At 65.8% G+C, this 12,228-nt stretch overlaps 2 protein-coding genes across 2 annotated transcripts; one reads left to right on the top strand and one right to left on the bottom strand.

The window, feature by feature from the left end:
* Window positions 1-59: 59 nt before the first annotated feature.
* FKBP2 (FKBP prolyl isomerase 2) lies at window positions 60-6,983 on the bottom strand (the record flags this gene model as incomplete). The annotated part of the gene is made up of 5 exons (XM_082501181.1): window positions 6,933-6,983; window positions 3,867-4,004; window positions 2,193-2,305; window positions 560-606; window positions 60-95 (listed from the first exon to the last, which is right to left on the bottom strand). Coding segments are annotated over exons 1-5 (346 nt in total), but the record flags the coding sequence as incomplete, so codon positions are not given.
* Window positions 6,984-7,000: 17 nt separating this feature from the next.
* On the top strand, window positions 7,001-11,227 carry DNAJC4 (DnaJ heat shock protein family (Hsp40) member C4; the record flags this gene model as incomplete). The annotated part of the gene is made up of 5 exons (XM_082501180.1): window positions 7,001-7,025; window positions 7,620-7,722; window positions 8,383-8,476; window positions 9,992-10,176; window positions 11,094-11,227. Coding segments are annotated over 5 exons (541 nt in total), but the record flags the coding sequence as incomplete, so codon positions are not given.
* Window positions 11,228-12,228: the final 1,001 nt, after the last annotated feature.

The following is a 12,228-nucleotide window of genomic DNA, read 5'->3' as shown; positions in this document are numbered from 1 at the left end:
CCCCCAAAATCTCTTATTTTTACCCCAAAACCTCAAGGGGGGGGGGGGTCAGGGCTCACCTGGGATTTTTGGGGGGGCCCCGCGGTCCCCATAACCTGAGGAGAAAGGGGGTGTCACGGGAAGGGGGGGGGGGGAAGCACCCCAAAATTGGGGGGAACCCCCCCCGGGGGACCCCAATATTGGGGTGTCACCCGCCCTCCCCTCCCCCCCCCCAACCCCCTCAAATTGAGGGATTTCACCTCAAATTCATCCCCTTAAGGGAGGGGCTCCCCCGAATTTGGGGTCCCCCCTAATTTGGGGGCCCCCAACCCCTCCCCAAAAGGGGTGGGGGCACCCCTAAAATTTGGGGGGACCCCCCCCCACCCCTCATCTCAGGACCCCCCTCCCCTATCTTTGCTCCGTGTCCCCCCCCCCCCCCGTTTTGGGGGGATTTTTAAGGTGCCCCCCACCCCCCCCCCCGGGATTTTGGGGGTCCCCCCCTCCCCGCCCCCCCCCTCCCCCGACTTAGGGGTCCCCCCCCATTTTTGGGGGTTCCCCCCCCCCCGGTTTTGGGGCTCACCGAGTTCGGGAGGAATCACCAACTTCCGCTTCTCCCCCTCACACATCCTGGGGGGGGGGTGAGGGGGGGTGAGGGGGTTGAGGGGGGGCCCCCCCAAAATTGAGACACACCCCCCCCCCAAAATTCCAGGGGCCCCCCCAAAACTTGGGGGTCTCCCCAAAATTTCCTGGGTCCCCCCAAATTCCTGTGTGTGTGTGTGTCCCCTTTTCTGGGTGCCCCCCCAAACTCCCCCCAAATTCCTGCCCCCCCCCCGACTCGTGGGCCCCCCCAAAATTCCCGGGACCCCCCCAAAAATTTCCTGCCCCCCCCAAACTCATGGGTCCCCCCCCCCAAATTTCTGGGTGCTCCCCCAAATTCCTGGGTCCTCCCCCCAAATTCCTGCCCCCCCCCCGACTCGTGGGCCCCCCCAAAATTCCCGGGACCCCCCCAAAAAATTCCTGCCCCCCCCCAACTCCTGGGTCCCCCCCCAAACTTCTGGGTCCCCCCCCCCAAATTCCTGGGTCCTCCCCCCAAATTCCTGCCACCCCCCCCAAATTCCTGCCCCCCCCCCCCCCCGACTCGTGGGCCCCCCAAAATTCCCGGGACCCCCCCAAAAATTTCCTGCCCCCCCCAACTCCTGGGTCCCCCCCAAATTCCTGCCCCCCCAAAATTCCTGGGACCCCCCCAAAATTCCTGGGACCCCCCCTCCAAACTCTTGTGTCCTCCCCCCAAATTCCTGCCCCCCCCCGACTCATGGGCCCCCCCAAAATTCCTGGGTCCCCCCCCTCCAAACTTCTGGTCCCCCCCCAAATTTCTGGGTGCTCCCCCAAATTCCTGCTCCCCCCCCGACTCGTGGGCCCCCCCAAAAATTCCTGGGACCCCCCCCCAAACTCCTGCCCCCCCCCCCCGACTTGTGGGCCCCCCCAAAATTCCCGGGACCCCCCCAAAAATTTCCTGCCCCCCCCAAACTCATGGGTCCCCCCCCAAATTTCTGGGTGCTCCCCCAAATTCCTGCCCCCCCCCCGACTCGTGGGCCCCCCCAAAATTCCCGGGACCCCCCCAAAAATTTCCTGCCCCCCCCCCCCAACTCCTGGGTCCCCCCCCAAACTTCTGGGTCCCCCCCCCAAATTCCTGGGTCCTCCCCCCCAAATTCCTGCCACCCCCCCAAAAAATTCCTGCCACCCCCCCAAATTCCTGGGTGCTCCCCCAAATTCCTGCCCCCCCCAAATTCCCGGGACCCCCCCAAAAATTTCCTGCCCCCCCCCAACTCCTGGGTCCCCCCCCAAACTTCTGGGTCCCCCCCCCCCAAATTCCTGGGTCCTCCCCCCCAAATTCCTGCCACCCCCCCAAAAAATTCCTGCCACCCCCCCAAATTCCTGGGTCCCCCCCCCCCCCAAATTCCTGCCCCCCCCAAATTCCCGGGACCCCCCCAAAAATTTCCTGCCCCCCCCAACTCCTGGGTCCCCCCCCAAACTTCTGGGTCCCCCCCCCCAAAATTTCTGGGTGCTCCCCCAAATTCCTGGGTCCTCCCCCCCAAATTCCTGCCCCCCCCCAAATTCCTGCCCCCCCCCAAATTCCTGGGTCCCCCCCCGACTCGTGGGCCCCCCCAAAATTCCCGGGACCCCCCCAAAAATTTCCTGCCCCCCCGGCGTACCCCAGCAGCCCCTGGTCCCAGCCCTTGATGACCTGCCCGGTGCCCAGCGAGAAGACGAAGGGCTGATCGCGGCTCAGGCTGCTGTCGAACTGGGACCCGTCCTCCAGCTGGCCCTGCGACCAGTACACACCAGTAAGGACCAGTACGGACCAGTCCGCGCCCGTACGGACCGCTACGGGTCAGTACGGAGCGGCGCAAACCGCCACAAACCAGTAAGAAGCAGCAAAACCCCACATTAACCAAAATAAGTTATTTTTCTCAGCCCCATCCCCAGCCTTTCCCAGTGCCTCCCAGTCCAAACCAGTATCCCCCAAACCCCCATATGAACAGCCAGCCCCCTTCCCCAGCCCCTCCCAGTGCCTCCCAGTCCAAACCAGTATCCCCCAAACCCCCATATGAACAGCCAGCCCCCTTCCCCAGCCCCTCCCAGTGCCTCCCAGTCCAAACCAGTATCCCCCAAACCCCCATATGAACAGCCAGCCCCCTTCCCCAGCCCCTCCCAGTGCCTCCCAGTCCAAACCAGTTATCTCCCAAACCCCCATATGAACAGCCAGCCCCCTTCCCCAGCCCCTCCCAGTGCCTCCCAGTACAAACCAGTATGCCCCAAACCTTTGTACGCACAGTCAAGCAACCCCCACTCCCCTTCAACCCCTCCCAGTGCCTCCCAGTCCAAACCAGTAACCCCCAAAGCCTTGTAGGCACAGCCAACCCCCCTCCCCAGCCCTTCCCGGCGCCTCCCAGTCCAAACCAGTAATTCCCAAACTCCCATATGCGCAGCCAACCCCCTTCCCCAGCCCCTCCCAGTGCCCCCCAGTCCAAACCAGTAACCCCCAAGCCCTCCTGTGCACACCCAGCCCCTCCAGCCCCTCCCAGTCCAAACCAGTAACCCCCAAACCCTCACAGGCACAGCCAAACCCCTTCCCCAGCCCCTCCCAAACCCTCCCAGTCCAAACCAGTAACCCCCAAACCCTTGTACCCACAGCCAACACCCTTCCCCAGCCCCCCTCCAACCCCTCCCAGTGCCTCCCAGTCCAAATCAGTAACCCCTAAACCCTTACATGTGCAGCCAGGCACCCCCCCACTCCCCCCCAACCCCTTCCAGTGCCTCCCAGTCCAAACCAGTAAGCCTCAAACCCTCCCGTGCACACCCAGCCCTGCCCCCCAGTCCCTCCCAGTCCAAACCAGTAAGCCTCAAACCCTCCCGTGCACACCCAGCCCTGCCCCCCAGTCCCTCCCAGTCCAAACCAGTAACCCCTAAACCCCCATATGCACAGCTAGGATTCCACCCAGCACCCCCCAACCCTTCCCAGTCCAAACCAGTAAGCCCCAAACCCTCTTGTGCTCACCCAGCCCTGCCCCCCAGTCCCTCCCAGTCCAAACCAGTAACTCCTAAACCCCCATATGCACAGCTAGGATTCCACCCAGCACCCCCCAACCCTTCCCAGTCCAAACCAGTAAGCCCCAAACCCTCTTGTGCTCACCCAGCCCTGCCCCCCAGTCCCCCCCAGCCCCTCCCAGTCCAAACCAGTAAGCCCCAAACCCCCGTATGCACAGCCAACCCCCTTCCCCAGTCCCCCCGGTGCCTCCCAGTTCAAACCAGTAACCCCCAAAGCCCCGTATGTACAGCCATGACCCCTCCCAGCCCCTCCCAGTCCCGCCCAGTCCCCCCAGTACCGTGTAGTGCATGTGGAGCAGGTCCCCCCGGCGGGAGCGCACCCCGCAGGCCTCCGGCCGCCGCCGCACCCCGATCTGCACCTTCCGCCCCGGTTCGGCCGCCAGCGCCAGCGCCAGCGCCAGCACCCAGCCCCACAGCTGAGGGGGGGGGCGGGGCATCCTCAGCGCTTGGCACCGCCCCCCCCGGGGGTGCCCCGCCCCGCCAGGCCACACCCACCCCCGTGACATCAGCAGCAGCCCAACCAGGTCATCCGTATCCCAATGAGATCGTCAACGAGTCAACGAGGTCAGCGATATCCCAACAAGGGCCACGGGCACCCTCTAAGATTCACCCCATGAGGTCACCCCCACTCCGATGAGGTCACCCCCACCCCGATGAGGTCACCCCCACCCCGATGAGGTCATCAACAGCCCAACCAGGTCATCGATATCCCCATGTGATCATCAACAACCCAACCAGGTCATTGACATCGCAACACGGCCACGGGCAACCCCCAAGGGTCACTGCGCCTCACCAGGTCACCCCCACCCCAATGAGGTCATCAGCAACCCAATGAGATCATTGATATGCCAATGAGATCGTTAACAACCCCATGAGATCATTCATACCCAAATGAGACCATCAACAGCCCAATGAGATCATCGATAGCCCGATGGGATCATCAACAAGCCAATGAGGTCACTGATATCCCAATGTGGCCATGGGCACCCTCTAAGATTCACCCCATGAGGTCGCCCCCACCCCGGTGAGGTCATCAGCAACTCAACGAGGCCATTGATGTGTTAATGACATCATTAACAACCCAATGAGATCGTTGATGTGCCAATAAGGTCATCAACAGCCCAATGAGATCATCGATAGCCCAATGGGATCATTAACAAGCCAATGAGGTCACTGATATCCCAACGTGGCCACGGGCTCCCCCTAAGACTTACTCCAGGAGGTCACCCCCACCCTGATGAGGTCATCAACAGCCCAACGAGGTCATCGATATCGCAACACGGCCATGGGCAACCCCCAAGGGTCACTGCGCCCCACCAGGTCACACCCGCCCCAATGAGGTCATCAGCAACCCAACGAGGTCATCAGCAACCCAATGAGATCATTGATATGTCAATGACATCATTAACAACCCAATCATACCAATGAGATCATTGGTATGCCAATAAGGTCATCAACAGCCCAACGAGGTCATTGATATGCCAATGAGATCATCAATGATCCAACGAGATCATCGATATCCCAACGTGGCCATGAGCACCCCCCAAGGGTCACCCCATGAGGTCACACACCCCCCCATGAGGTCATCAACAACCCAACGAGGTCATCGATATCGCAACACGGCCATGGGCAACCCCCAAGGGTCACTGCGCCCCACCAGGTCACACCCGCCCCAATGAGGTCATCGACAGCCCAATGAGGTCATCGACAGCCCAATGAGGTCATCGACAGCCCAACATGGCCATGGGCATCTTCAAGGGTCATCCAACATGGTCACTCCCATCCGATGAGTTCATCAACAATCTAACGAGGTCACTGATATCCCAACAAGATCGTCAACAACCCTACATGGCCATGGGCACCCCCCAAGGGTCACACCACCCTACCGGGTCACCCCCACCTCAATGAGGTCATCAACAACCCAACGAGGTCATCAGCAACCCAACATGGCCATGGGCAACCCCTAAGACACCGCACGAGGTCATTTCCACTGGATGAGATCACCAACCACCCAACATGTCCGTGGGCACCCCCTAAGGGTCACTGCGCCCCACCAGGTCATCTCCACCCCAATGAGGTCATCAACAACCCAATGTGGCCATGGGCAACACCCAAGAGGGTCACCCCACCCCACCAGCTCACCCCCACCCACTGAGATCATCAATAACCCAACATGGGCACCCCTCAAGAGTCGTTGTGCTCCACTGGGTCATCCCCACCCAGTGAGATCGTCAACGACCCAGTGAGGTCATCGATATCCCAATGAGGTCATCAACAACCCCACACAGCCATGGGCACCCCCAAGGGTCACCCCACCCCAGTGAGGTCTGTAACAACCCAACGACATCATCGACAACCCAACGACATCATCAACAACCCAACGACATCATCAACAACCCAACGTGGCGGTGGGCATCCCCAGAGGTCACTGCGCCGCACCAGGTCACCCCCACCCCAGTGAGGTCATCAAGACCCCAACATTGCCATGGACACCCTGATGATATCATCAGTACCCCAACTTTGTCACAGGCACCCCGATGATGTCATCAGCACCCCAGCATGGCCATGGGCACCCTAATGAGGTCATCAACAACCCAACGCACCCGTGGGCACCCCCTGAGGGTCACCCCCACCCCGATGAGGCCATCAAGACCCCAACACGGCCATGGGCACCCCAATGACATCATCAGCACCGCAACATCATCACAGGCACCCCAATGATGTCATCAGCACCCCAAGATGGCCATGGACACCCCAACGAGGTCACCAACAACCCAACGTGGCCCTGGGCAACCCCCAGGGGTAACTCCACCCCACCCCATGGGGTCACCCCCACTGCGATGAGGTCATCAAGACCCCAATATGGCCATGGGGACCCCAATGACATCATCAGCCCCCCCGTGAGGTCACCAGCACCCCAACTTGTTCATGGGCACCCCAATGACGTCATCAACACCTCAACATGATCATCAACACCCCAAGATGGCTGTTGCCACCCCGATGACGTCATCAGCACCCCAAGACGGCCACCTGCCCCCCCCCCCCCCCCCCCCCCCGCCCAGGGCCACGGGCATCTCCATAGGCGCCCCCCCCCCCCCAAGGGCCCCCCCAGACCCCCCCATAAGCCCCACCCCCACCTCACAGGCCCCTCCCCAGGTGTGGGCCCCCCCCCCCCCCCACAAGGGCCCCTCCCTCCAAGAGTTCCCCCTCCCACCCCCAATGGCCCCCCCACCCATAGGGGCCCACCTCACCGGACCCCCCCACCCCACAGCGCCCCCCCCCCCCCCCATAAAGGCCCCCCCAGAGCCCCGCGAACCCTCCTCGCCCCCTCCCCCCCCCCCCACCTCCACCGCCATTCCGTCCGGGTTACAGCGCGCAGGCGCGGAGCCACGTGACCACCCCCAGGGCGGAAATGGCCGTCACGCACTTCCGGCCACGTGACGGACCGCCACCGGAAGCGGAAGACGGCAGTGAATGGCGGCGGCGGTGCGGCGCGGGGTTCCCATGGTAACGGCCCAGGCTGGGCGGGGGCGTCTCATTAACCCCTTGTTAATCACCTTTACTTAGGCTCCCCCTCCTGGCCTGGCCCTCATTAGCATCTCATTAGCATGAAGTGTCGTGTGAGCTGCCCGGAGCGGCCCCCCATTGGCTGCGGGGGGTTAATTAGCGGCGAATTAGTGCTGATTCGGAGTAAATGAAGCTCGGGGGGATTGATTAGCGGTAGTTTTGGGTTCAATTAGCATTAATTAGGAGGGGTGGGACGGGCGGGCGGGGCCAGACAGGGAGCGGAGCCGGTTTTGTCGACTTAATTAAGAGCTAATAGAGAATCAATTAATTCCCACCGCTAATTAACTTTGGTTTTCAGGGTAAGAGCCTTGTGCTACGTTACTATAATCAACAGTGATCTGTTACAATTAAGGTGTTAATTAAGAACGGTCACTTGATGTCCCTCCACTACAGCTTCAAGCGTGGCCCCGTTGCGATTGAATAATCATTGAAAGTTAATTTAACGTTAATTAAAAGTTAATTAGGTATTAAACGTGGGGGACTAACTGAGTTTGGGGTCCCGCAGGGGCCCTGGGCTGTGCCCCCCCCCCCACTGCTGCCCCGGACCTGCCGAGGCCTCAGCACACGGTGAGACCCCCGAACGTATGGGGGTGTCGTGTGTCGTGTCCCCCCCCTCCAGACTCCTGGGACCCCCCCAAAATCCTGTGTGTCCCCCCCAAATCCTGTGTGTCCCCCCCACATCCTGTGTGTCCCCCCTGGATGCCTGGGACCCCCCCACTCCTGGGACCCCCCCCAAATCCTGCGTGTCCCCCCCCCCTCAATCCTGGGACCCCCCCTGAGTTCCTGGGACCCCCCCCCCCGAGTTCCTGGGACCCCCCTCGCGTTCCTGGGTCCCCCCCGAAATCCTGGGACCCCCCCCTAAATCCTGCATGTCCCCTCTGGATGCCTGGGACCCCCCCCAAATCCTGTGTGTCCCCCCCACATCCTGTGTGTCCCCCCTGGATGCCTGGGACCCCCCTCCACTCCTGGGACCCCCCCCCAAATCCTGCGTGTCCCCCCCCGAAATCCTGGGACCCCCCCCGAAATCCTGGGACCCCCCCCCAAAATCCTGGGACCCCCCCCCAAGTTCCTGGGTCCCCCCCCTAAATCCTGGGAGCCCCCCCGAGTTCCTGGGACCCCCCCGAAATCCTGGGACCCCCCTGAGTTCCTGGGTCCCCCCCGAAATCCTGGGACCCCCCCTGAGTTCCTGGGACCCCCCCCTGAAATCCTGGGACACCCCCCCCCCAGGGTGGGGCCGCGGGACCCCTACGAGGTGTTGGGGGTCCGACCTGAGGCCTCCCCGGCCGAGATCCGCGCTGCCTTCCTGGCCCGCTGCAAGGAGGTACTGGGGGCACTGGGGGGGCACTGGGAGTGGTGGGAGGCCACTGGGATGCACTGGGAGGGCACTGGGATGCACTGAGGGGCACTGGGAGGGCACTGGGAGGGCACTGGGAGCAGTGGGAGGGCACTGGGGGGCACTGGGAGGGCACTGCGAGGGCACTGGGATGCACTGGGGGGTACTGGGAGGGCACTGGGAGTGGTGGGAGGCCACTGGGAGGGCACTGGGATGCACTGAGGGGTACTGGGAGGGCACTGGGATGTACTGGAGGGTACTGGGAGGGCACTGGGAGCAGTGGGAGGGCACTGGGATGCACTGGGGGGTACTGGGAGGGCACTGGGAGCGGTGGGAGGCCACTGGGATGCACTGGGGGGTACTGGGAGGGTACTGGGAGGGATGGGAGGTACTGGGAGCATTGAGAGGTACTGGGGGCCCTTGGGGGGGTTGGAGGTGCACTGGAGGGGCACTGGGGGGCACTGGGAGCATTGGGAGGTACTGGGGGGGTTGGAGGTACACTTGAGGGAGGGGGCACTGGGATGGCACTGGGAGGTACTGGGGGGTGTCCCCCCCCCGCAGGTGCACCCCAACGGGGACCCCATCCTTGGGGGGGGTTGGAGGTGCACTGGGGGGGGCACTGGGAGCACTGGGAGGTACTGGGGGGGTTGGAGGTACACTTGAGGGAGGGGGCACTGGGATGGCACTGGGAGGTACTGGGAGGTACTGGGGGTGTCCCCCCCCCGCAGATACACCCCGACGGGGACCCCACCCTTGGGGGGGGTTGGAGGTGCACTGGGGGGGGCACTGGGAGGTACTGGGAGGTACTGGGGGGGTTGGAGGTACACTGGAGGGAGGGGGCACTGGGATGGCACTGGGAGGTACTGGGAGGTACTGGGGGGTGTCCCCCCCGCAGGTGCACCCCGACGGGGACCCCACCCTTGGGGGGGGGTTGGAGGTGCACTGGGGGGGGGCACTGGGAGGTACTGGGAGGTACTGGGGGGGTTGGAGGTACACTGGAGGGAGGGGGCACTGGGATGGCACTGGGAGGTACTGGGAGGTACTGGGGGGTGTCCCCCCCGCAGGTGCACCCCGACGGGGACCCCACCCTTGGGGGGGGGTTGGAGGTGCACTGGGGGGGGCACTGGGAGGTACTGGGAGGTACTGGGGGGGTTGGAGGTACACTGGAGGGAGGGGGCACTGGGATGGCACTGGGAGGTACTGGGAGGTACTGGGGGGTGTCCCCCCCGCAGGTGCACCCCGACGGGGACCCCACCCTTGGGGGGGGGGGTTGGAGGTGCACTGGGGGGGGCACTGGGAGCACTGGGAGGTACTGGGGGGGTTGGAGGTACACTGGAGGGAGGGGGCACTGGGATGGCACTGGGAGGTACTGGGAGGTACTGGGGGGTGTCCCCCCCGCAGGTGCACCCCGACGGGGACCCCACCCTTGGGGGGGGGTTGGAGGTGCACTGGGGGGGGCACTGGGAGGTACTGGGAGGTACTGGGGGGTGTCCCCCCCCGCAGGTGCACCCCGACGGGGACCCCGGGGACCCCACGCGCCACCACCGCTTCCTGCTGCTGGCCGAGGCCTACGGGGCGCTCAGCCCCCCCCGCCGCCCCCCCCCCGCCGCCGGGACCCCCCCGGGCACCTCCCCCCCCCGGGCCCCCCCCCGCCGAGGAGAGCCCCCCCGCCCCGAGGGACCCCCACGGTAACGGGGAGTTGGGGGGCAGGGGGGGCTGGGGGGGGGGGGGGGGATGTGGGGGTTGGGGGGGGACACGGAGGGGGGGGGCTTGGGGGGGCAATGGGGGGGTTATGGGGGGAGGGGCATGGGTGCTGGGGGGTCCCATGGGGGGGGGAATATGGGGGCTGGGGGGGCTGGGGGGAGGGACATGGGGGGGAGGGACATGGGGGTTGTGGGGGGGGCCCATGGGGGGTGGGGGGGGATATGGGTGCTGGGGGGGGGCAGGGGGGGAGGGACATGGGGGGGGCGAACATGGGGGTTGGGGGGGGGGGTCATGGGCGCTGGGGGGGCCCATGGGGGGGGATATGGGCGTTGGGGGGGGGCAGGAGTTCGGGGGGGGCACCCAGGAGTTCGGGGGGGGGGCCAGGAGGGGGGGGGGCAGCAGTTTGGGGGTTGCAGGAATTTGGGGGGGGAGGCGGAAGGAGGTTGGGGAGACACCCAGGAATTCGGGGGGGGGGCAGGAGTTCGGGGGGGGGGGACACAAAGGGGGGGGCATGAGTTCCAGGGGGCCACCCAGGAGTTTGGGGGGGCACAGGAGTTTGGGGGGGGCCCAGGAGGGGGGGGGGCGGGGCAGGAGTTTGGGGGGAGACCCAGAAGTGGGGGGGGACGACACGACCCAGGAGTTGGGGGGGGGGGGGAGGGACATGGGGGGGGCAGGGGGGGCTGGGGGTGACATGGGTGCTGGGGGGGCCCATGGGGGGTGGGGGTGGGGTCATGGGGGTTGGGGGGGGTCCCATGGGGGGTGGGGGGGGGGCGGGGGGGTCCCTAGGGGTCCCATGGGTACAAGGAGGGGTCCTATGGATGCTGGGGGGGGGGGTCTGGAGGTCTCATGGGTGCTGCCCCCCCCTCATCGGGGGGGTGTCCGTCTCCCCCCCCCCCCCCAGGGCTGACCCCAACCGCCGGTACTGGGAGCAGTTCCGCCCCCCGGGCCCCCCCCCGCCGCCCCCCCCCGCCGCCTGCTGGGGCTGTGCCTGCTGCTGGCCGCCCTGGGGGGGCTGGCTCACGCCCTGGCCTACAGGTGGGACCCACACTTGGGGGGGGGGGGGGGGGCAGGAGTTCGGGGGGGGCCCAGGAGTGGGGGGGGGGGGCAGAGTTCGGGGGGGGAGGGGGCAAGAGGGGGGCGGGGCAGGAGTTCGGGGGCGCCACCCAGGAGTTGAAGGGGGGGGGGACAGGAGGGGGGGCGGGAAGGAGGTTGGGGGACACCCAGGAATTCGGGGGGGGGGGGGGGGGGCAGGAGTTCGGGGGGGGGGCAGGAGTGGGGGGGGGCAGGAGTTCGGGGAGGGCCCGGGGGGGGGGGGGGGGGGCAGGAGTTCGGGGGGGGGGGGGGCAAGAGGGGGGAGGGGCAGGAGTTCAGGGGCGCCACCCAGGAGTTGAAGGGGGGGGGGGGCAGGAGTGGGGGGGGGAAGGAGGTTGGGGGGACACCCAGGAATTCGGGGGGGGGGGGGGGCAGGAGTGGGGGGGGCAGGAGTTCGGGGGGGGGCAAGGGGGGGGCAGGAGTTCGGGGGGGGAGGGGGCAAGAGGGGGGAGGGGCAGGAGTTCAGGGGCACCACCCAGGAGTTGAAGGGGGGGGGGGGCAGGAGTGGGGGGGGGAAGGAGGTTGGGGGGACACCCAGGAATTCGGGGGGGGGGCAGGAAGGGGGGGGGGCACAGGAGTTCGGGGGGGGGGGCAAGAGGGGGGAGGGGCAGGAGTTCAGGGGCACCACCCAGGAGTTGAAGGGGGGGGGGGCAGGAGTGGGGGGGGGGAAGGAGGTTGGGGGGACACCCAGGAATTCGGGGGGGGGGCAGGAAGGGGGGGGGGGCACAGGAGTTCGGGGGGGGGGGCAAGAGGGGGGAGGGGCAGGAGTTCAGGGGCACCACCCAGGAGTTGAAGGGGGGGGGGGGGGGGCAGGAGTGGGGGGGGGAAGGAGGTTGGGGGGACACTCAGGAATTCGGGGGGGGGGGCAGCAGTGGGGGGGGGCAGGAGTTCGGGGGGGGGGCAAGAGGGGGGAGGGGCAGGAGTTCAGGGGCACCACCCAGGAG

This window comes from Vanellus vanellus (assembly GCF_965231255.1).
Source record: "Vanellus vanellus genome assembly, contig: HAP1_SCAFFOLD_2329, whole genome shotgun sequence".
NCBI classification, from domain to species: Eukaryota; Metazoa; Chordata; class Aves; order Charadriiformes; family Charadriidae; genus Vanellus; species Vanellus vanellus.
Note: the sequence above shows the minus strand (reverse complement) of the source record. Positions and strands in the feature narration are given on the sequence as shown.